This window comes from Coenobita brevimanus, chromosome 101 (assembly GCF_032717465.1).
Source record: "Coenobita brevimanus isolate Jiangsu-jjx chromosome 101, ASM3271746v2, whole genome shotgun sequence".
Taxonomy (NCBI): domain Eukaryota; kingdom Metazoa; phylum Arthropoda; class Malacostraca; order Decapoda; family Coenobitidae; genus Coenobita; species Coenobita brevimanus.
Window position 1 is genome coordinate 29,351,550 of NC_137054.1, and position 21,789 is coordinate 29,373,338.

Genomic DNA, 21,789 nt, shown 5'->3' on the forward strand with positions numbered 1-21,789 from the left:
GGAAGGTCATGTGTTTCCAACTTGTTGAGCTTCTACTCAAGGGCAATAGACGTGCTACAGCAGAGACAGTTGGGTGGATTGTGTGTATTTAGATTTGGAGAGAGCCTTTGACAAGGTACCCCCAAATTGACTAATGTGGAACTGGAACACACAGGACTGAAGGGGAACCTCTTAGAGTGGATGAGAGACTTCTTGAGAGAAAGACAAATGAGGACAGTAATAAAAGACAAGATGTCTGGATGGAGGAAAGTAACAAGTGGAGTCCCACAAAGCTGGACGTTAGCACCCATAATGTTCCTGATTTACATAAACGATATGGTATATATGGAATGAACAGTTATGCAAGTTTTTTTTGCTAAAGATGCAAAGCTCATGAGGAGAGCAGAAGCTGGAGAAGACTGTAAAATGCTGCAGGAGGACCTCGATAGGACACCCATAATGTTCCTGATTTAAGTAAACGATATGACAGATGGAATGAACAGTTATGCAAGTCTGCTTGCTGATAATGCGAAGATCATGAGGAAGGTAGAAGTTGAAGAAGACTGTAAAATGCTGCAGGAGGACCTGGATAGGATTCATGACTGAAGCCGGATGTGGAAATGAAATTCAACGCAAAAACATGTAAAATATTGGAAACGGGTGAATATAAAAAGAGACCATCACTGAATTATTTGATGGGTAATGAACAAATCACAAAACTGAAAGAAGTGAAGGACTTGGGAGTGCTGGTCCAGGATGATTTGTCACGTGAAAAACACATTAACAAGATTACAGATAGAGAGACGTATAAACTCTTGACTAACATGAGAGTAGCATTTCATTACATGGATGAGGAGATTATGAAAAAATTAATAGTGGCCATGATCCGCCCCAGGTTGGAATATGCAGCAGTAGCGTGGTCCCCACACAAGAAGAAAGATATAAATAAGATTGAGGGAATACAAAGAAAAGCAAACAAGATGGTCCCTAGCCTGGCAGATCTGTCGCACAGAGAGAGGATGGAAAAGATAGATCTGCCTTCCTTAGAAGAAAGGAAAGAGAGGGGCAACATGATTATAGTGTTCAGGGCCATGATGGGAGTAGATAAAATTGAGATAACAGATCTGTATGGGATGGGAGAGTAACAAGAGGACACGCAACGAAACTGAAAGAGCCAAGTTGTGTGATAGATATAAATATAGTTTTTCATACAGATATAAAGAAATATAGTTTTCCATACAGATCTGTGGAATAGCCTGGACAAAGAGATCATCCAGTCTAAAAACTTAGACGAGCTAAAAGCAAAATTTGATCTATTTTGAAACTGAGACAGGACCCCACGAGCATAACTCATTTCATGTACATCACAACTAGGAAAATATACACACACACCAAGACACAGAGTACCACCTACCTCCTTCTCAACAGCAGAAAGGGCTTGGAGGACCCCCTCTTGAAGTGGAGTGAGCACAACCTCAGTGAACGACGGAAGGATGAAAGGTGAAGAATCCCCCTGAACTGGCACTGACACACAGCCAGACAACACCCACCACAGTCGCTCGAAGTCACTAACCACAAATCTATATGTAAGAAACAAATTACATCTGTGATATCTTCTGTTGACAGAGCATTACAGTACAGTGTCCTCCTAGGTTATGCAAAATGTTATTATATTTTTTTGAAATACCATTATTATCATCATCATCACCATCATCTGGACCTCCTTTCCCACCCTCGAACAGGGTGAGGAATAGCAATGTCCAGACAGCCAAATTTCCAGTCCAACAGGCCATGCTTCCATTCGCTCATCATTCAAGCCCGTGGAATTCTGGCTCTATCGGATATGCCAAAAACATTCACCACGTTTTGTTGCTTCACATTACCGTATCCGACAGAGTCAATCCGGACACTGCCACGTTAAAATGGGGTGCCAAATCGCTCATCATGCACTTCTCCTCACAATATTCATCCAACCAGCTCAATTTCTTGACAGTTCCCTAGCCTCACCAACTTCCATATTTCTCTTCCTCACACACTCATCCACCATATTTCTCCACTTTCTCCTTGGCCTACCTCGCCCCCACCCTCCTTCAAATTCGCTCAGATATACCTTTTTCACCGCTTTCTTGTTATCCATTCTCTCCACATGACCATACCATCTCAGTACACTCTCTTCGATTCTGGTGTCCACTGACTTCCTCACTCCACATCTTTCACAAATCACATTATTTCACATCCTATCCACCCTCTATATTCTACATACATTCCTCAGCAGTCCCATCTCCACTGCTCTTACTCTTGACTTTTCATTTTCATGCCACACCACAGTCTCACATCCATATGTTAAAGTTGGCACTAACACTCCTTCATGTAAGCCTTATGCAACTGCAACACTCAAGCCACTGTTTCTTATCAACGCCATCATTGCACCAGATACTTTTCTTCCTTTTGCCATTCTACTTTCAAATAACTTAAAATAACTACTTTTTGAAATAATATTTTGAAAAAAAAATAAATAAAATAAAATAAACAATTTTGTTTTAAATACATCTATTCTATCAATCTATCTATAGCCTGACGCCCTAATACCGAAAAGGGTGGCTGCAGACAAAACGCCTCCAAGTCACTCTGTCACCCACCATTTGACTACCTTCCCCCCAACTCACCCCCCTCTCCCTCATATACCTCTCAACTCCATCCCTCCACCTCATCCTCGGTCTACCCCTTCCTCTCCCTCCCTCCACCTCACCTACATAAACCCTCTTAGTCAGTCTTTCATTCTCCATTCTCTCCACATGTCCAAACCACCTCAGTGTATTTCTCCTAATCTTCTCAACCACATCCACATCTACCCCACAACGTTCCTTCACTTCTTCATTCGTCAACCTGTCCCTCCACGTCACTCCACATGCTCCTCTCAAGTAACTCATTTCCACTGCTCTCACTCTTGACTTGTTCCCTTCTTGCAAGGTCCACGCCTCGCTTCCATACGTCAGGGTAGGGATCACAATACGATCATGCAGTGACTTCTTAACTTCCATACTCACCTCCCTATTTCTCATCACTGCTTTCAGTGTACCAACAACCTTCCTTCCCTGCTGTACCCTTTCACGTACTTCATCCCCCAAAGTTCCATCCTTACTCATCACACTACCCAAGTACTTGAATGCACTCACATTCTCCATATCCTCACCATCCAACCTCACTGCACACTCTGTGACTTCATTCCTCTCAAACACCAAAACTTTACTTTTGTTTACATTAACTTTCAGCTTCCTCCTCCTACACACTGTCCCAAATTCATTCACCAAACCTTGCAACTCCCATTCATCTTCACTCAACAATATTGTATCATCAGCAAATAGCAACACCGGAAGCTTCCAAATCTCACCCTCATTCATTAGGGCCAGCCCCACATCCACTGCCCTACCTTGCACCTCCTTTACAACCCCATCCATATATATATTAAAGAGCCATGGAGACATCACACACCCCTGTTTCAGTCCCACATTGAGATCAAAGAACTCACTCAGCTCACCATCCACTCGCACCGTAGCCCTAGCTCCCTCGTACATACTCTTCACAGCACTCAACAATTTCCCCTCCACTCTATATATTCTTAATACCTTCCACATACCTTGCTTATCTATTCTGTCATAAGCTTTCTCCAAGTCCATGAAGGCAGCATACACTTTCCTTCCCTTCTCTAGATACTTCTCCACTAAACATCTTAGAACAAATATCTGATCTACACACCCTTTTCCCTTCCTAAATCCCCCTTGTTCTTCTCCAACTAGCTCCTCTGTCATATGCCTAACCCTATCAATGAGTATTCTACCACATATTTTACCAGTCACACTAAGAAGGCAAATACCCCTATGGTTACCACATACTTCTCTCTCCCCTTTTCCTTTGTACAGAGGAACAATTATACCTGATTTCCAGTCCTCTGGAACCCTTCCCTCTTCCCAAGCCAATCTACACAACTTCCATATCCACTCCACAACAATCTCACCCCCATACCTAAGCATTTCACCACACACTCCATCAATTCCTGGGGCCTTAAATACATAAATCCTCAAAATAGCATAAATATATGGATGATCAAAATACCGCATATATATATATATATATATATATATATATATATATATATAGAGTCAACCCTTGGCTATCACGAGTAATTGGTACCCTAGGCGACCCGCCATAGCCAAAATCGCGATAGCCATACTTAAGAACTAATGGGAAAAATTCTAATTGGTTCCCCGACCTCCAACTTTACCCCAACCTTACCCTATTTTCACATCTCCTTCACTAAAATACCTGGGATTACAAACCAATGCTGCAAATTAACAACAGTACAGTACATAAAGGTTATAAATAAAACAGAATTAACTATAATAAGCCATTTTACTTAACATTTTTGGAGAGGATGAGGGGCTTGGGTGGGTTGAAGGGGTTCCGAGGCTGGGGTGGAGTATTACTGGCCACCCCTCCGACATTCTATCTCATCTAGGAATTGATCAGCTTCATCAGGAGACTGGAAGGGACCCTGAGCATAAGGCAGGTTCTTCCTCTTCCTCACTTGCCGTCCTGGGTTAGCCGCGTTACGTGCACCAATGGTAGGAGGGTTGGATGGGGTATTGGTGGCCATTGTGGTTGAACAATAGGTCTTCACGGCTATAGCTGCTGTCGACTGGTAACGCTGACTCTCTCTGAACCTTGGCGGGAAGGATGGGTAGCTGTAACCATGTCTTGGGCCAATCAGCGCTCGGGTAGCCTGTGACGTCGCGCCAATCAAGGCGCGAGTATACGCATGGGCGGAGCCCGTGCGATTTGAATGTTTCTGGCCAACCATCGTCCGCGATAGCAGTATTTGAGGTCGCGATAAAGGTAATCGTGTTGCATTTCACCTGTCCGTGATAGCCATGAAATGCGACAGCAAAACCTGTGATAGCCAAGGGTTGACTGTATATATATACACAGTATATATGTGATGGTCTTTGAAAGAGGTGAAGTCAGTGAATGTACAGTGAGGTTGGATGGTGAGGAATTGGAAAATGTGAGTACGTTTAAGTACTTGGGTAGTGTGATGAGTAAGGATGGAGGTTTGAAGGGTGAAGTGCTTGAAAGGGTACAGCAGGGAAGAAAGGTTGCTGGTTCTTTGGAAGCAGTGATAAGAAACAGGGAAGTGAGCATGGAAGTGAAAAAGTTACTACATGACAGTATTGTGATACCAACTCTAATGTACGGAAGTGAAGCTTGGACGTTGTTGGAAGGACACAAGTCAAGAGTGACAGCAGTGGAAATGAGTTATTTAAGAGGAGCCTGTGGAGTCACATGGAGAGACAGGCTGACAAATGAGGATATAAAGGAGCATTGTGGTGTGGATGTGGATGTGATAGGAAGCGTTATGAGAAATACACTGAGGTGGTTTGGCCATGTGGAGAGGATGGAGGGTGAAAGACTGACGAAGAAAGTGTATGTGAGTGAGGTGGGGGGGGGAAGAGGGAGGGGGAGGCCGAGGATGAGATGGAGAGGTACATGAGAGACGGCGCTGTGAGTTGGGAGCAGGGCAGTGAAATGGCGGAGGACAGGGCGACGTGGAGGCGATTTGTTTGTGGCCACCCTGAACGGGATTGAGGCATCTGGCGATAGATAGATAGATAAATAGATATACATATTTATATACAGTATTCACTCATACTTCAACGCATTTTACTTCAACGCATCGTTTTGCGCACAAGAAAAAAGTTTCCGAGTTGTTTCACACTTCACGAGTTTCCCCGCACTTTGACGCTCCCAGCCGGCAGCCGACACCCAGCAGACGATGCGGTGCGATGCTCATTTGTTGGCGGCCATCTTGCGACTACTGATACACCGGCCCACGTCCCCTAGTAACTAGCCCATCCACCCTCAACATACCTTCACCTGGCACTCAAGCCAGTCTTCACTTTATTTCTGGTAAGGATTTTTGGTGCTGCAGCTCATTATAACAGTTTTAATGTCTTTTCAAGTACATGTTTATTGTGATATGCTGTTTTAGCACTAGTAAACATTCTTCATTTAATTTTGGGTAGGATAGTACTATCTGATAGGGTAGGTGTCCCACCAGAAGTCTCCTCTATTTTTCCCATTGATTCTTAAATTCACACTTCGACGTTTCACATTTCGCGAGGTTTTGGCAGAACATCAAACCCACGAAAAATGAGGAAATACTGTGTGCGTGTGTGTATAAAAATATATATATATATATACATATATATATATATATATATATTTATATATATATATATAGATAGATAGATAGATAGATATAGATATACAGTATATATATATACAGTAGTGCACCAACTTTCACTACAGCAGGATTCGCGGAATCCACTTTCGCGGCATGCACCAAATATTCCCTAACTTCCACTTTCGCTTGAAAAAAAGTGATTTTCGCGCACAAATTTTGGGTTTGGGACAATATTTTGAACTTTGAATTTCCTGCACTGCCCGCCCGCAACCCACCGCCATCTTGAATGACGTCATGTCAACACTCTGTCCACCCATTCCCGCCATTGTGTACGAGCGTGCTAGCTCCATTGTGTTGGATTCTCACGGTTCAATGGCCTCTACTATACCTGGTAGTGTGGGGAAAGGGCCTGGTGGTGTGGGGGGAGAGCCTGGTGGTGTGGGGGGAGGGCCGGGAGGCAGTGGTGGTGATAAAAAGTGGCCGGGACATTCAAAGTCGGGAGGAAAGGCCAAGGCTAAAAGAGAGTATCGTGTTTAAAAAACGGCAGTATAATAATGAAATGAAAAGGAAGATAGTTGAGCACATGGACAAGGGTGCAAAAAACAGTGAAATCTGCCATATATTTAACATCCCAGAATCGACAGTGCGTAGTATGAGGAAACAGCATGGTGGTAGCGAGGCAGCAAGAGGTGGCGCCAATACGTCTGGCGTGGCTAAATAAGCCCGCCATGCGCCTCGGATACTTACCCCCAACATCCATTAAACACCTCAACCTGGTCTCTGTGGTATGTTTCTCCTCATATAATGTGTACTGTACAGTTTTTATTGTTTGTATCTCACAATGCAATGTACAATAGTGATTTGATGTACTGTATTGCAAGTGAAAATGAAAATCTGATGTTACTTTAGGATAACCGCGAACCAATTAGCCTTTTTGCCATAAAGACAATGCCCCAATTTTCGCTAATTCCACTTTCGCGCATTATTTTTGGACCCAATTAGGCGCGAAAATTGGTGCCCCACAGTGTATATATATATATATATATATATATATATATATACACAGTAATCCCTGTATTATCCAGAAGCCAACTTTCCGGACACCTCACTTACTGGACACTGTGGGCCTGGACCTTCGGAACCCAAAAATGGCCAAAAAAGAAAAAAATCCCCCTAAAATCCTAATTTTTTCCCACCCATAACTTGAAATTGCCACATGGCACTGAACAGCTGTTTACACCACAGCCCCTTCACCCCTTCCTTCCTCCCCCTCCCCTGTCAGGGTTGCCATTTGGTACTTTTCACTACCAAATGTGGGCCAATTTGGTAATGAAAAATTCGTTTGGTAATGAATCAGAATAATTCATTACCAAATGGATTTTTCACATGTATGATTAATCTGCTAGCCTACATAGCATGAAAATAATTAACATGCTGTTAATTATAAGGAGAGTGAGTAATATTGCACTTACATATATATAATTAGTGAAGAATAAATACTTGCTTTACGAATTTGGTAATGAAAAGTTAAATTTGGTAACAAAAATTGAGGGGTCTGGTAATGTGGCCGAGTTTCGATCTGGCAACCCTGCTCCTCCCTCACCACCAGTTACTGCCTAACTGTCATTACGAGTGGATGCTTATTGCTATGGATGCTGCACGTACTCATTTTTGTGAATAAACAGTGAATAAACTGCAACACCTCGCCACTAGACCACACGGGAATTTACAGTGTTGTGCAATGTTAAGAAATTAGAATTTAGAGTGTAAAGGATTAACTGCGGAGTGCAAACTGGCGGTTGAAACTGGCAGTTGAAACTGGTGTGGTGCAATTAAGAGCAGAATGTGCAATGTTAAACAATTATAACTCACAGTGCAAAGAATTACTGTAAGTGCAGCACAACACTGGATTACTGTATGTGCTTCAAGAGCATTTTCACCACTGCCAAAGCCTTAGAGAAGGTGGCCACAGACGTGCTGTAAGTACGCTGTACACTACTAAGTATTTTCCATACTCACTTCTAATTCCTCATTCTCTGGTTCCTTTTCATTTATTTCATGCTTTATGTCCATTATTGATGTGAATAGGGTCTTAAATAGATTTTAAAAGGTGCTATGCATGTCCGGTAGGGAGAAATTTAGGTGGCTTTCAAAGTTAGGCTGGATTAGGGTCCTTAAGTACAAGTCCAGGAGGCTGGGGCCCACTTTCCAGACATGCCTTTGGCTCTATTACGTTGGACAGTAGAGGGGTTACTCATATATATATATATATATATATATATACATATATATATATACAGTAAGACCTCACTATAATGGGCTAATTGGGGCTGCAACCATTTTGAAAAATGCGAAATTCCATTAAAAGCGACATCCGGACTTCCTCCTCCTAATCCACACTTTTTCCGATATATGAGACATTAGTCCAGATCGCATGAATGATTTTAAAACTATTTTGACTACCATTTGGTACTGTACTGGGCTATAATTTCACTACATTAATCAAATGGTATAATATATATAATAATACTGTACTGTACACTGATAAACATGTCTTTTATTTACCTTATTGAGGTGAACATAGCTGAAGTGGTCAGATAGTCCGGACTGCTTCTGGCTTTATCGGACTTTTTCCGATATATAGCAATTTAGTTCAGTAGCTCCTCGAGTACGATAAAGCGAATTCCGGTCTATTGAAGTCCGTTATATCGAAGTTTTACAGTGTATAAATATATATATATATATATATATACTGTATACACTAAACTCGCCCCGAACATGTTCTCGCCGAACGCACTCGCAATTATACGCAGTAAGTGCTGGGATAAGTATAAGACAACATAATATTAAAGAACCATTACGAAAACTGTAAACTTATGCAAGAGAGGTGGCCTTTGAAAGGCCAAATCCTCTAACATCAGTGCAGCACCATGCACGGTTTATTTTGATCAGGTGATCGTGTCCTGCTTCTCCACAGTACTGTATTTGTAAATTAAATATTTATATTACTGTTCTGGTAAGTTTATGTGCAAGTTAAAGTACAGTACTATTAAATAATGCTAAAGCAAGAAATAAAGCCATATAACCAGTTTACCTGATAGGCAACGGAATACTCCCTTTTTTATTTGTTTGTTAAAGATTTGCTGGACTGATTTTCCATGATACGGTATTTGTAAGTTAAATATTTACTGTTCTGGTACGTAAGTTAAAGCACTTAAATAAAGTTAAAGTGTTAAATAAAGCCTTGTAACCAGTTAACCTGATTTATATGGTTTCAAATTAGCCGCGAGCGCCTTGGACAGTCCCAAGCTGATAGACCGTGTGTCGCAGTTTATGCATAAATGCAATTTTTTATTTGTCTGTTGCTTAAACTGGTTTTATTCGAACTATATTCGAAAATGAAGTTTGGCCCCATTCTGAGCAATTTGGCTCATTTTCGGACAAAATTTGGCCAGGAAAGTGATGGCAGGTCTAAATTGTTACAACCTGATGCTGCAGAACAGAAAGAAGAAAACCACTCACACCAAGACAGAGCTGTTCTTTATGAAGAAGACAGAAAACTTAAGGGAATTTTCTTAATCACCAGTAGCACAGGAGCAAGAGGAAGGACAGCAGAGTGAGGAGGGACAACAAATTTAGGGTGGGGAGCGGCAGAAGGTGGGGTAGCGGGGTAAGGAGGGACAGCAGCAGACGATGAGTGATGCATAGATGAAGTGATGCTGTGCGTTGTTATTGTTTGTGACCTACTTACTGTAATGAAAATGTTGCTTATACTTTTGTGTTTTTATGACCTACTAATGCATTAATAATGTTGAGGAACTTTCACAATGCCGTGAATGAAGCAGAATTGAAAGAGAATCCACGTAAAAAAAGAAAACAGTATGTATTTGGGGAGAAGTAAATAATGCTTCGGCCCAACTAGGGCTCAAATGTTGTTTATTTCTCCCTAGATATACTGTTTTTGTTTTTTATGAGGATTTTCCTTCAAAATAATATTGTTGCTTTTAAGTTTAGAGTAGCATAACTCTCCAAATGGGTACTCTTTCCCAGAGTCCAGGAACGTAACCCCAATATTACCATTGTTTCTTATGGAAAATTATGTTTAAAAAACGAGTTTTTAACTAACGCAACCTCTCCAGGAACCTGACCCTCACGTTATTTGAGAGGTTACTGTATGTATATATATATATATATATATATATAAAACTCGACTCTCGATTTGGTGGGCCCCAATTTCCCGGATTTCGGATTTCCCGGACACGGGTTGAGGCTAGACAATATTATCAAAGGCAGGATAAATGCCCGTACAATTCTGGAATTCTCACAAAAGTCCGGGCATTATTCTCCTATAAGCAGTCTGCTGCACATCACAGTATAATTTTAGCAAGGTTTTGACTCGATAAAGGCCATTTGTAACACACACACAGGAAGATATTTTCATACATGAAATGCATCTTGGCCACCAACCTGCGTCACCCCACCAGTTCCTAACTCGTGGCAATATCCCATTTGCCTCTTACCTTTCTCAAATGTCACTATAAATAGTTTACTGCATACCACAGTAAAATTTAAGGAGGGCTTGGACACAATAAAATTAATAAGTAATACAAAATATATATTTTCCTAAGGACTAAATCAATGGGATCTATTCCTACTCACTTAGCTCACCCGACTCAGTGCAATTAAATACTGAATTGGCACTTTTCACTGGAAAATATTTTAATTTTTTCACCACAGTGGCTCATACACACCTAATTATCTGAAATCCACTAAAAAAATTGTATTTAATATGACTTATTGTAAAGATTAGGTTTCAGAGCTAAAATGCCCAATGTTAGCAGATATTTCTCCTTGAGATTGTCAGCATGCCTTGACAGACTTCTATTTTGCATAAATATCTATTTCGAGTACAAAAAAATGTATCTGCATTGCAAATTGATATTTATACAAAAGTCTGTCAAGGCAAGTTGTTAGGCTAGTGGCAAAACACTTCTGCTAACTAAGAAATTTTTGCGCTGAATCCTGATTTTCTATTCATTCATTCATTCATTGCCAGACGCCATGTATCCCAAACGGGGTGGCCAACGGCTTAGAGTTAATTGTTTTACAGGGAGGGGCACTAATCCTCCACCAACCCCACTTGACACGTAGGGATGCCAACAGCATCTGGTGTTCCCAGGCGGTCACCCATCCAAGTACTAACCAGACCCAACGATTTTCTATTAATAATCAAATTAAGCACAAATTCTTGACTGAATTTCAAAGAATTAGGTGTGCAAACCTATATGGTGATAAAGATTAAAATATTTTCCAATTAAAATTGCCAATTTGGTCCAAGATTGAGATCACATTCAATGATTGCATGTTTGTATCTCAGTCAGCTGATCAGTGGTTGGCTCACCTTGTGGTGTTCCATTCCTTGTTCATTTTCCTTAGCTCTCTGATCTTCTATTATACCCTCCACATTCTCGTCAACAATTGTCTAAACAGCCATTCTTAGGGTTGTAGCTAGCAAAATACCACTACTGTGTCAGTTATTATTATTGTTATTGTGTCAGTGTTATTTTATATACAGTGTATGTTAGTTATGTTGGTACAGGTAGCCTACATTCCAGAATGCTCTAGAATATCAGAAAATTGCCGGACAATATTGGAGAATTCAGACAAAGTATGGTAACAGTCTGGGGAATGGTTTGTGGGGCTGCACTTTTGTATGTGGGGCCAGACTTTTGCGATTCCCGGACATTTGGGGTTCCCAGACTGGTCTCTTCCCTTTTTAGTCCGGGAAATCGAGGGTCGAGTGTAAGTATGTATGTATGTATGTATGTATATATATATATATATATATATATATATACAATCATCTCTCATGTATCCGGACATAATAGAGCCAAAGGCATGTCCAGGTAGCAGTAACATCCAGATAATGAGCACTATTCCACTACCATACCCAGACCCTACCTATACCCAACCTCCAACCTGTACCTAACATATTTGTACAGCATCTATGCTTAATCTGGCAATGTCTTCCGGTCATTCAGGCATATTTAGACCTCCACATAGGAATATCCAAGGTAATGCTAAACACCAAGAAAACCATGCAGGAAAACCACTGAAAACCAAAAAACACCCTACCTGTATATTACTGTTTGTACAGTACCCCTCCATATTCTGGCAGTGATTTCCACTCATTCTGTCAAATTCTGATATCAAAACATACACAGGATTATCCAAAATAATTTTCAACACCAAGAAAACCATGCAAAAAACATTGAAAACCAAAAAACACCCTACCAAACTACTACTGTATGTACAATACCCCTCCTTATTTTGGCAATGGTTTCCAGTCATTCTGCCATATTTTGACATCAAAACATACACAGGATTTAATATATTGTATATATATATATATATATATATATATATATATATATATATATATATATATATATAAAACCCTACCTAAATACTACCGTATGTACAGTACCCCTCCTATTTTAGGCTCTATTTTCAGGTCATTCTGCCATATTCTGACATAAAAACATGCATGGGAATATTCTAAATAAAGTTTCACCTCAAGAAATCTATGAAAGAAACCTAGTTACTTGCCGAAAAACATTCGGATGGGGTACTTACCACCTAGTGCACTACAGACAGGCTTCTTAACACACACACCTCCAGGAAGCGCAGAGTTGTCCCACTGTGGTCTAGTGACAAACATTTGCACCTAGCAAATGTCCCAAAACTCCTCCTCCTGTACCTGCTGAAGCTGGGCGATGAGCGGGGACATACAGTGTGGTGATGGTAGCCTACCCACCTCAAGAGACTCTGAAGACAACCGCAAACTTACGCCCAACGGAGACTTCATGGCTGTCAATGCGCTCAGTTGTGGGTCTGATGGTGAAGACAGGAAACGAGCTGGTGGCTCTGGCGGCGGTGGTGGTGAGAATGGACTGGGACTCGTGGGGGTTGCAGGCTTGAAGAAGGAGTCGACCCTGGTCTGACGACAGGACCCACGATTCAACCAGAGGATGACAGTGTCCCGGACTCCCTGCAGCTCCATCGCCAGGCTGAGTGGCACCAACTCCCTGTCACAGTGCGGTTCTCAGCATACTCCAGCACCCCCTCCAGCTAACCTTGGAGGACATTGAGAAGAGGGACTGAAGAAGTTGCAGAGGGCTGAGAGTCAGGGTCCTCATCCTTGTCCTCATTGGTCTCACTGTCCTCTTCTGTGCCCACAGAGGCAGCAGCAGCGATCTCATCAGACATGTTCTGGTAACCAGGATCGCCGCCGTCATTGTCCAGACAATCCCTCATGTCATCAACGTCCACCTGCTCTCCTGCTTTGAAGGAGGCTGTGGAAATCATCCACATCCAACCTGTCAAAGTTGTGCTCAGCTTCGATTCCCTGCAGGAGACACGACCAACCACTTTTGAGGGTTTTTAGGAGGACTTCCTCCCACACATTTGCCCAGTTGAACACTGCAGACTTAAGGTCATAACGCTGAAGATTCTGAAAGGTCTGCTCCCCACATGTCATTGGCCGTGTCCTCATCCTCCAGCACCACATCACCTCATTCAGGAACCTCTGGCGGTACAGTCTCTTGGCAGCCATGGTAACACCCTAGTCCACTGGCTGAATCAGAGCAGTCGCATTAAGTGGCAAAAGCTTGCACCTAATCCACCCATCATAAGCAACCAAATCCTTCTCAGAAAGATGTACAGGGGGACTGTCCAGGAGCAGGAGTGTCTTCACAAGGTCGTGGGTGATACCAAGGACCTCCGTTTGATAGCGGATAACCTCCTTGATGAAATGTCTGTGGAACCAATCTCTGAAGATCTTAGCGGCAAACCAGGCCTTCACAGAATGGTACCACACAACAGGCAGGCTATCCTTCAACCCATGAAGACAATGTCATTGTTTTGCATCCCCAACAACAATGGATTTGAGGCCCTGCGTCCCATTAGCACTGGCACAGCACAAAACTTAGACAAGTTGTTTGGACAACTTCTAACCAGTCACAGTCTTCTCCCTTTCCTCAGCCAGGGCACATCCAAACACAATGTAAATATGGTGGGTGGCCCGACGATCGCCCTAGCAGGATCATCGTAAATTGACACGGATGGTGCAAAAACAGCCCGTCAATCTGAACTTTCAGCTGGATCTCAGATTTCTTCGGTAAACTGAACTGAGAATTAATTACCAAAACTTTCGGTTAATTGCATATTACGGTTGACTGTCATATAATCAAGGCTCTACTGTACCTCATTTTCATAACATTCATTCTCTCTCCAGCTTCCACTTTCTCTAAATCTCCATACCAAATAAAAATGTTTCTCTTTTTTTTTACTTTGCTTGCAACATATACTTGCCTTCTACTTTCTCCTCCAAACCAAACTACCATAACAACCACAGTTCTACTGCTTGCACTATCTTTAATTCTTATCCCAAGTGTTGTTCTTTAAAACTTCATTTCAACTGCTCAGATTTCTGTCTATTCTTCACTCCTCAGTGTCCATGTATTACAACTATTTGTGACAGCTGGAAGAAATACTCTCTCTGGTTGAGTATTGTACTCCATATCTGTCATCTCTTTTAAAGGGGTTACCATTCCTAATGAAGACCAGTAAACTATACCAAACCTAATAATATGGAAGCATAATTAATCGCCAACTCACCGGTGTTTTATATGTTGGTAGAGATGAGGAAAGATATGAACAAGTGCTGTGAGAAAGGGTTGTGACGGGATGTAGGCATCACAACCTCGTGTTACTTCATCCGGAGGTGGCTTTGTCACCTCTGAACCGATGGTGTGCCAGACCTATGTGAGAAATTTCCAGAGGTAACAGAGCACAAGAATATCATACAAATGATACATTGCACACAAAAATATAAGGAATAACTGTTATCCACTTATCTCTACCTGCAGCTAGAAGCGTAATACACTACCAGAATTCATCCAAGCTAGCTGTGACAATAATGCATACACGTATTTTAGGGATCTCCTTGGAAATAGTGCAATATCAATAGAAGTCAGACTCTACTCAGGATAACAATACAAGCATAGATTAAGCTCTATATCTAATAATCCTTAACCACGTGTCAACAAGGCTGGCAGAGGGTTGGCGCCCCTCTCTGTAAACTACTAAATCAAAGGACAAACGACCATCCTTTGTGGAATTAAGGCACCTGGCAATAAATAGATATACTGACAGATCTCATAATCCATACAATCAAAAAGAAAATTATATCAATATCATGTTTCAAAAAGAAAAATGTGCAGAGAAGGGGACCACTGAATAAAGCTGGTAGCTTCTCTGCAGTTGGTGTTATATTACATACTGTCACAGTTAATGCTAAATATACTACCATCACTGATATCAGTTAAGAACATCGGCCAAGAACTTAAAAAAAAAAAAAAAAAAAAAAAAAATCATCATCATCATCATCATCATCAACACCTTTCCCACCCTCGGGCAGGGTGAGGAGTAGCAACGTCTAGATAGCTCAAGTCTGCCCACTACAATGGGCCATGTTTCCATTCACTCATCATTCAAGCCCCCAGAATCCAGGCTCTATCTTATACACCAAAAACATTCTCCACATTCTGTAGCGTCACATAAACATATCCAATAAAGTCAATCTGAACGCTGTCACGTTAAAAAGGGGTGCCAAATCCCTGATCATGCACTTCTTCTCACAACATTCATCAAGAAAGCTCTATCTCTTCTCAGTCCCCCAGCCTCACCGACTTCCATACCTATCTTCCTCAAACACTCATCCACCATATTTCTCCACCTTCTCCATGGCCTACCTTGCCTTCTCCCTCTTTCAAATTTGCTCGGATAAACCTTTTTCACCACTCTACTATGATCTATTCTCTCCACATCACCACACCATCTCAGTACACTCTCTTTCATTCTGGTGTCCACAGACTTCCTCACTCCACATCTCTCATGAATCACATTATTTCATATCCTATTCACTCTGTGTACTCCACAGACATTCATCAGCAGTCCCACCTACATTGCTCTCCCCCTTGACTTTTCATTTTCATGCCACACCATAGCCTCACATCTATATGTTAAAAGTTGGCATTAACACTCCTTCATGTAAGCCTCATACAGCTGCAACACTCAAGCCTCTCTTTCTTATCAAGGTCTTCATAGCACCAGGTACCTTCCTTCCTTGTGTCACTACACTTTCCACTTCTTTTGCACATTTTCCACTCTCTCCTATCACTGTATTCAGTACTTGAACTCTCTCATTAATTCCAGTCTCTCTCAACTCACTGTAACATCGCACTGGGAGTCACCTTCTCTCTTGATTACCATCACTTTACTCATTTCTACATTTACTCTCAAGGCACGATGCTTACAGACATCAGCAAAACTCTGCACTAGTCCAACAAGTTCTTGTCCAGCATTTGCAAGTAGTATTGCATCATCAGCATACAACACATTTGAGATATTCCATCCATCACCATTATTTACTAATGCCATCCATCTCCCCATTTCTCATGTCTTTACTTCTCTCATCACGCCATCCATATATATATATATATATATATATGTTGGTAGGTAGGGGTGCCCATCATCCACCCACTTACTGTAGTGGTAGTCCGTTTTTAGGGTAGCTCTACACTGAGCGGCAAGCCAAATGATTTCCTGTAAACCAGGAAAGCATTTACGACGCTGGGTGGTAACCTTATAACCACCCAACACGTGTTTCCTTCGTGACAACAGGTGGGTTGGCGAAGGGTTAGTGCACCTCCCCGGAAAACATCTAACTAAAAATACGGACAAGAATCCTCGAACCATGGCTGACCAAGAGGTGACGACTAAGGACTGAACAAAGGACAAGGTACGGATGGCTACTTTTTTTTTTTTTTTTTTTTTTTTTTTTAAATGTGTCCGACTCTGTGCAAAGGCTTCAGGGACTATATCTCTGGGGCAGTAGCCTATCCCAAGGCCCAGTAGTCCTCCTACACCTCCACATGTCACCATGGAATGTAAGGGGTGCAAATCATGAGGCGAAAGAAAGAGAGATTGTCCAGGTGTTTAAGGATGCAAAAGTGAATGTACATGGATTAACTGAAACTAAATGGGGAGGTGAGAGTGTGAGAGAATGGGAGTATGGATGGGGTATATACACGGGAGTAAGTAAGAATGAGAGGGTAAAAGAAGGAATGTGTATTGTTGTCAGTAACAGATGCAAGGAGAGTATAAGAGAGTACAGATCAGTTGGCTCAAGGATTGTGTTGGTAAGATTGAAAGTTGGACTACAAATGTGGGTGAATGCACGCATATATGCGCCAACACAAGATCGTGCAAGCAGAGTGAGAGAAGAGCTCGAAACAAATGTGGAAGCATGCACAGAAAAGTTTGAAAGGCATGACAGAGTGTTTTTGATTGGAGATATGAATGGAAAAGTAGGGAATGTGAAGGTGGATGGAGTAGCTGGTGAGTGGGGCATGCCTGCAGAGATGGATGAGAATGGCAGTGCTTAAGTGGACATTTGTGCCAGGAGGGGGTTGGTGATAGCCAATACCGTCTTCAGGCACAAAATGATCCACAGGTATACGTGGCGAGTGATGAGAAGGGTGGGTGTTGAACTGAATTAACGGAAGGCAATGACTGAGTATGTGTGTGTGGATGAAAGGATGAGAAGATGTGTAATGGATGCATGAGTATACAGAGGTTGGGGGATGGATTTTCTGACCACAATTTGGTGGTGTTCAGAATCAAAGTTCAAATGAAATGGAGAAATAGAAGAAGGGAAGGACAGCAAGCAGTATATGCAAGGAGGGTGAAAAGGTTACAAGAGGATGGAAAAAAGGCAGAATATAAGAGGGAAGTGGAGGGGCATTAGAGCAAATAAAGGATTGGAGAAGATGAGGGATGTGGAAGGTGTGTCCAAGATATTCACAGGAAAAATCTGTGCAGCAAGTGAGGTGGTCTGTGGGGTGAAGAGATGACAAAAGGGGGTGCAAGGAACTGCAAAGGAGGAATGTGAGAGAGGCTGTGGCACAAAAGAAGCAAGCACATAGTGAGTGGATGCGAAACAGAGTCATGGAAGAAATTGAGAGACGGAAGAGAGGGTTATATGTAGAAAGGAAGAGAGAGATGAAAAGGTTAGCAAGACAGAGTAAGAAGAGAGTGAAAAGATTAGTGAGAGAGAGTAAGAAGAGAGTGGATGAGGAATTTGGAAGGGAACCTGAGTGTAAAGTGGAGGGAATGTAAGAAAATGTTCTGGAAAGAGGTAAAAAGAGTTAGACAGGGTGCCAAAAACTTAGCTGGAGAGTGAAAGATGAAAATGGTAGATTACTAATGGAAAAGGGAGAAAAAGTGAGCAGATGGAGAGGACACTAAGAAATTGTTGAACATAGAAAATGAAAGTAATGCGAGTATAAGTGGCTGGGGAATGGCTGGGAGAAGGAGGGAGGTGAGAAGACAGGAAGAAATCAGTAGGACGGAAGTTGTGGATGCAATGAAGAAAGTTAAAATGGGGAATGCCCCAGGAACTGATGGAGTGTGTGGTGAAATGCTGAAGTATGGGGGAAAGATAGTAGTAGAATGGATGTGGAAGATGTGCAGATTGGCCTGGGAGGAAGGCACAGTCTCGGAGGATTGGAAGACAGGTATAATTATTCCCTTGTACAAAAGTAAAGGGAAAAAAGATGTATGTGGTAATCATAGGGGCATTTGTCTTTTTAGTGTAACAGGAAAAGTATATGGTAGGATACTTATTGACAGAGTTAGGAAAATAACAGAGGAATTAGTTGGAGAAGAACAGGGAGGTTTTTGGAAGGGAAGAGATTGTGTTGATCAGATATTCATTCTTAGATCTTTGGTGGAAAAGTTTCTAGAGAAGGGAAAGAAGTTGTATGCGGCCTCATGGATTTGGAGAAAGCATACGACAGGATGGATAGACAAGGATTATGGAAAGTATTAAGAATATGTGGAGTACACGGGAAGTTGTTAAAGGCCGTGAAGAGTATGTATGAGGGTGCTAAGGCTGCAGTGTGTGTGGACAGTGAAGTGAGTGAATTTTTCTAACTGAAGGTTGCATTGAAGCAAGGAAGTGTCATATATCCATGGTTGTCCAATCTGTATATGGATGGTGTTATAAAAGACACATAAGGTAGGGCAGTGGATATTGGAGTGGCCCTAGTGAGAGAGTGCAGTGTTTAGAAACTACCTGTACTGTTGTTTGCAGATGATACTGTGTTGTTAAATGAAGATGAAGAGGAGCTGCAAGGCTTAGTGGGTGAGTTTGGGAGGGTGCATAAGAAACGGAATCTAAAGGTGAATGTAGGGAGGAGTAAAGTTAAGGTCTTCGAGAGAAGTGAAGTCAGTGAATGTTCAGTGAGGTTGGATGAGGAGGAAATGGAAAATGTGAGTGAGTTTAAGTACTTGGGTAGTGTGATGAGTAAGGATGGAAGTTTAGAGGGTGAAGTGCTTGAAAGGGTACAACAAGGAAGAAAGGTTGATGGTTCCTTGAAAGCAGTGATAAGAAACAGGGAAGTGTGCATGGAAGTGAAAAAAGTTACTACATGACAGTACTATGATACCAACTCTAACATATGGAAGTGAAGCTTGGACCTTGTTGGAGGGACAGAAGTCAAAAGTGACAGCGGTGGAAATGAGTTTACCAAACTTTGCAAACATGCTGTGCACGAATTTCTTCCATGACTCTGTTTCGCATCCACTCACTATGTGCTTTCTTCTTTTGTGCCACAGCCTCTCTCACATTCCTCCTTTGCAGTTCCTTGAACCCCCTTTGTCATCTCTTCACCCCACAGACCACCTCACTTGCTGCACAGATTTTTCCTGTGAATATCTTGGACACACCTTCCACATCCCTCATCTTCTCCAATCCTTTATTTGCTCTAACACCCCTCCACTTCCCTCTTATATTCTGCCTTTTTTCACCCTCCTTGCATATACTACTTGCTGTCCTTCCCTTCTTCTATTTCTCCATTTCATTTGAACTTTGATTCTGAACACCACCAAATTGTGGTCAGAAAATCCATCCCCCAACCTCTGTATACTCATGCATCCTTTCATCCACACACACATACTCAGTCACTGCCTTCCGTTAATTCAGTTCAACACCCACCCTTCTCATCACTCGCCACGTATACCTGTGGATCATTTTGTGCCTGAAGACGGTATTGGCTATCACCAACCCCCTCCTGGCACAAATGTCCACTTAAGCACTGCCATTCTCATCCATCTCTGCAGGCATGCCCCACTCACCAGCTACTCCATCCACCTTTCCATTCCCTACTTTTCCATTCATATCTCCAATCAAAAACACTCTGTCATGCCTTTCAAACTTTTCTATGCATGCTTCCACATTTGTTTCGAACTCTTCTCTCACTCTGCTTGCACGATCGTGTGTTGGCGCATATATGCGTGCATTCACCCACATTTGTAGTCCAACTTTCAATCTTACCAACACAATCCTTGAGCCAACTGATCTGTACTCTCTTATACTCTCCTTGCATCTGTTACTGACAACAATACACATTCTTTCTTTTACCCTCTCATTCTTACTTACTCCCGTGTATATACCCCATCCATACTCCCATTCTCTCACACTCTCACCTCCCCATTTAGTTTCAGTTAATCCATGTACATTCACTTTTGCATCCTTAAACACCTGGACAATCTCTCTTTCTTTCGCCTCATGATTTGCACCCCTTACATTCCATGGTGACATGTGGAGGTGTAGGAGGACTACTGGGCCTTGGGATAGGCTACTGCCCCAGAGATATAGTCCCTGAAGCCTTTGCACAGAGTCGGACACATTTAAAAAAAAAAAAAAAAAAAAAAAAAAAGTAGCCATCCGTACCTTGTCCTTTGTTCAGTCCTTAGTCGTCACCTCTTGGTCAGCCATGGTTCGAGGATTCTTGTCCGTATTTTTAGTTAGATGTTTTCCGGGGAGGTGCACTAACCCTTCGCCAACCCACCTGTTGTCACGAAGGAAACACGTGTTGGGTGGTTATAAGGTTACCACCCAGCGTCGTAAATGCTTTCCTGGTTTACAGGAAATCATTTGGCTTGCCGCTCAGTGTAGAGCTACCCTAAAAACGGACTACCACTACAGTAAGTGGGTGGATGATGGGCACCCCTACCTACCAACATATATATATATATATATATATATATATATATGAATGGCGTGATGAGAGAGTAAAGACATGAGAAATGGGGAGATGGATGGCATTAGTAAATAATGGTGATGGATGGAATATCTCAAATGTGTTGTATGCTGATGATGCAACACTACTTGCAAATGCTGGACAAGAACTTGTTGGACTAGTGCAGAGTTTTGCTGATGTCTGTAAGCATCGTGCCTTGAGAGTAAATGTAGAAATGAGTAAAGTGATGGTAATCAAGAGAGAAGGTGGCTCCCAGTGCGATGTTACAGTGAGTTGAGAGAGACTGGAATTAATGAGAGAGTTCAAGTACTGAATACAGTGATAGGAGAGAGTGGAAAATGTGCAAAAGAAGTGGAAAGTGTATTGTAATTTTTTCGTTTAGTGTGTATTTACAAGTGC

The 21,789-nt window shown here is 42.0% G+C and overlaps 1 protein-coding gene across 1 annotated transcript in view; it reads right to left on the minus strand.

Moving 5' to 3' along the window:
* The window catches only part of LOC145414995 (protein MON2 homolog), a 570,120-nt gene that overhangs the window by 178,720 nt on the left and 369,611 nt on the right, over positions 1-21,789 (minus strand). The window contains exons 23-24 of the mRNA XM_080284414.1: positions 14,900-15,042; positions 1,394-1,559 (exon numbers count right to left, since the gene is read on the minus strand). Coding sequence (XP_080140540.1) covers positions 1,394-1,559; positions 14,900-15,042 — 309 coding nt within the window. The remainder of the gene's footprint in view (positions 1-1,393; positions 1,560-14,899; positions 15,043-21,789) is intronic.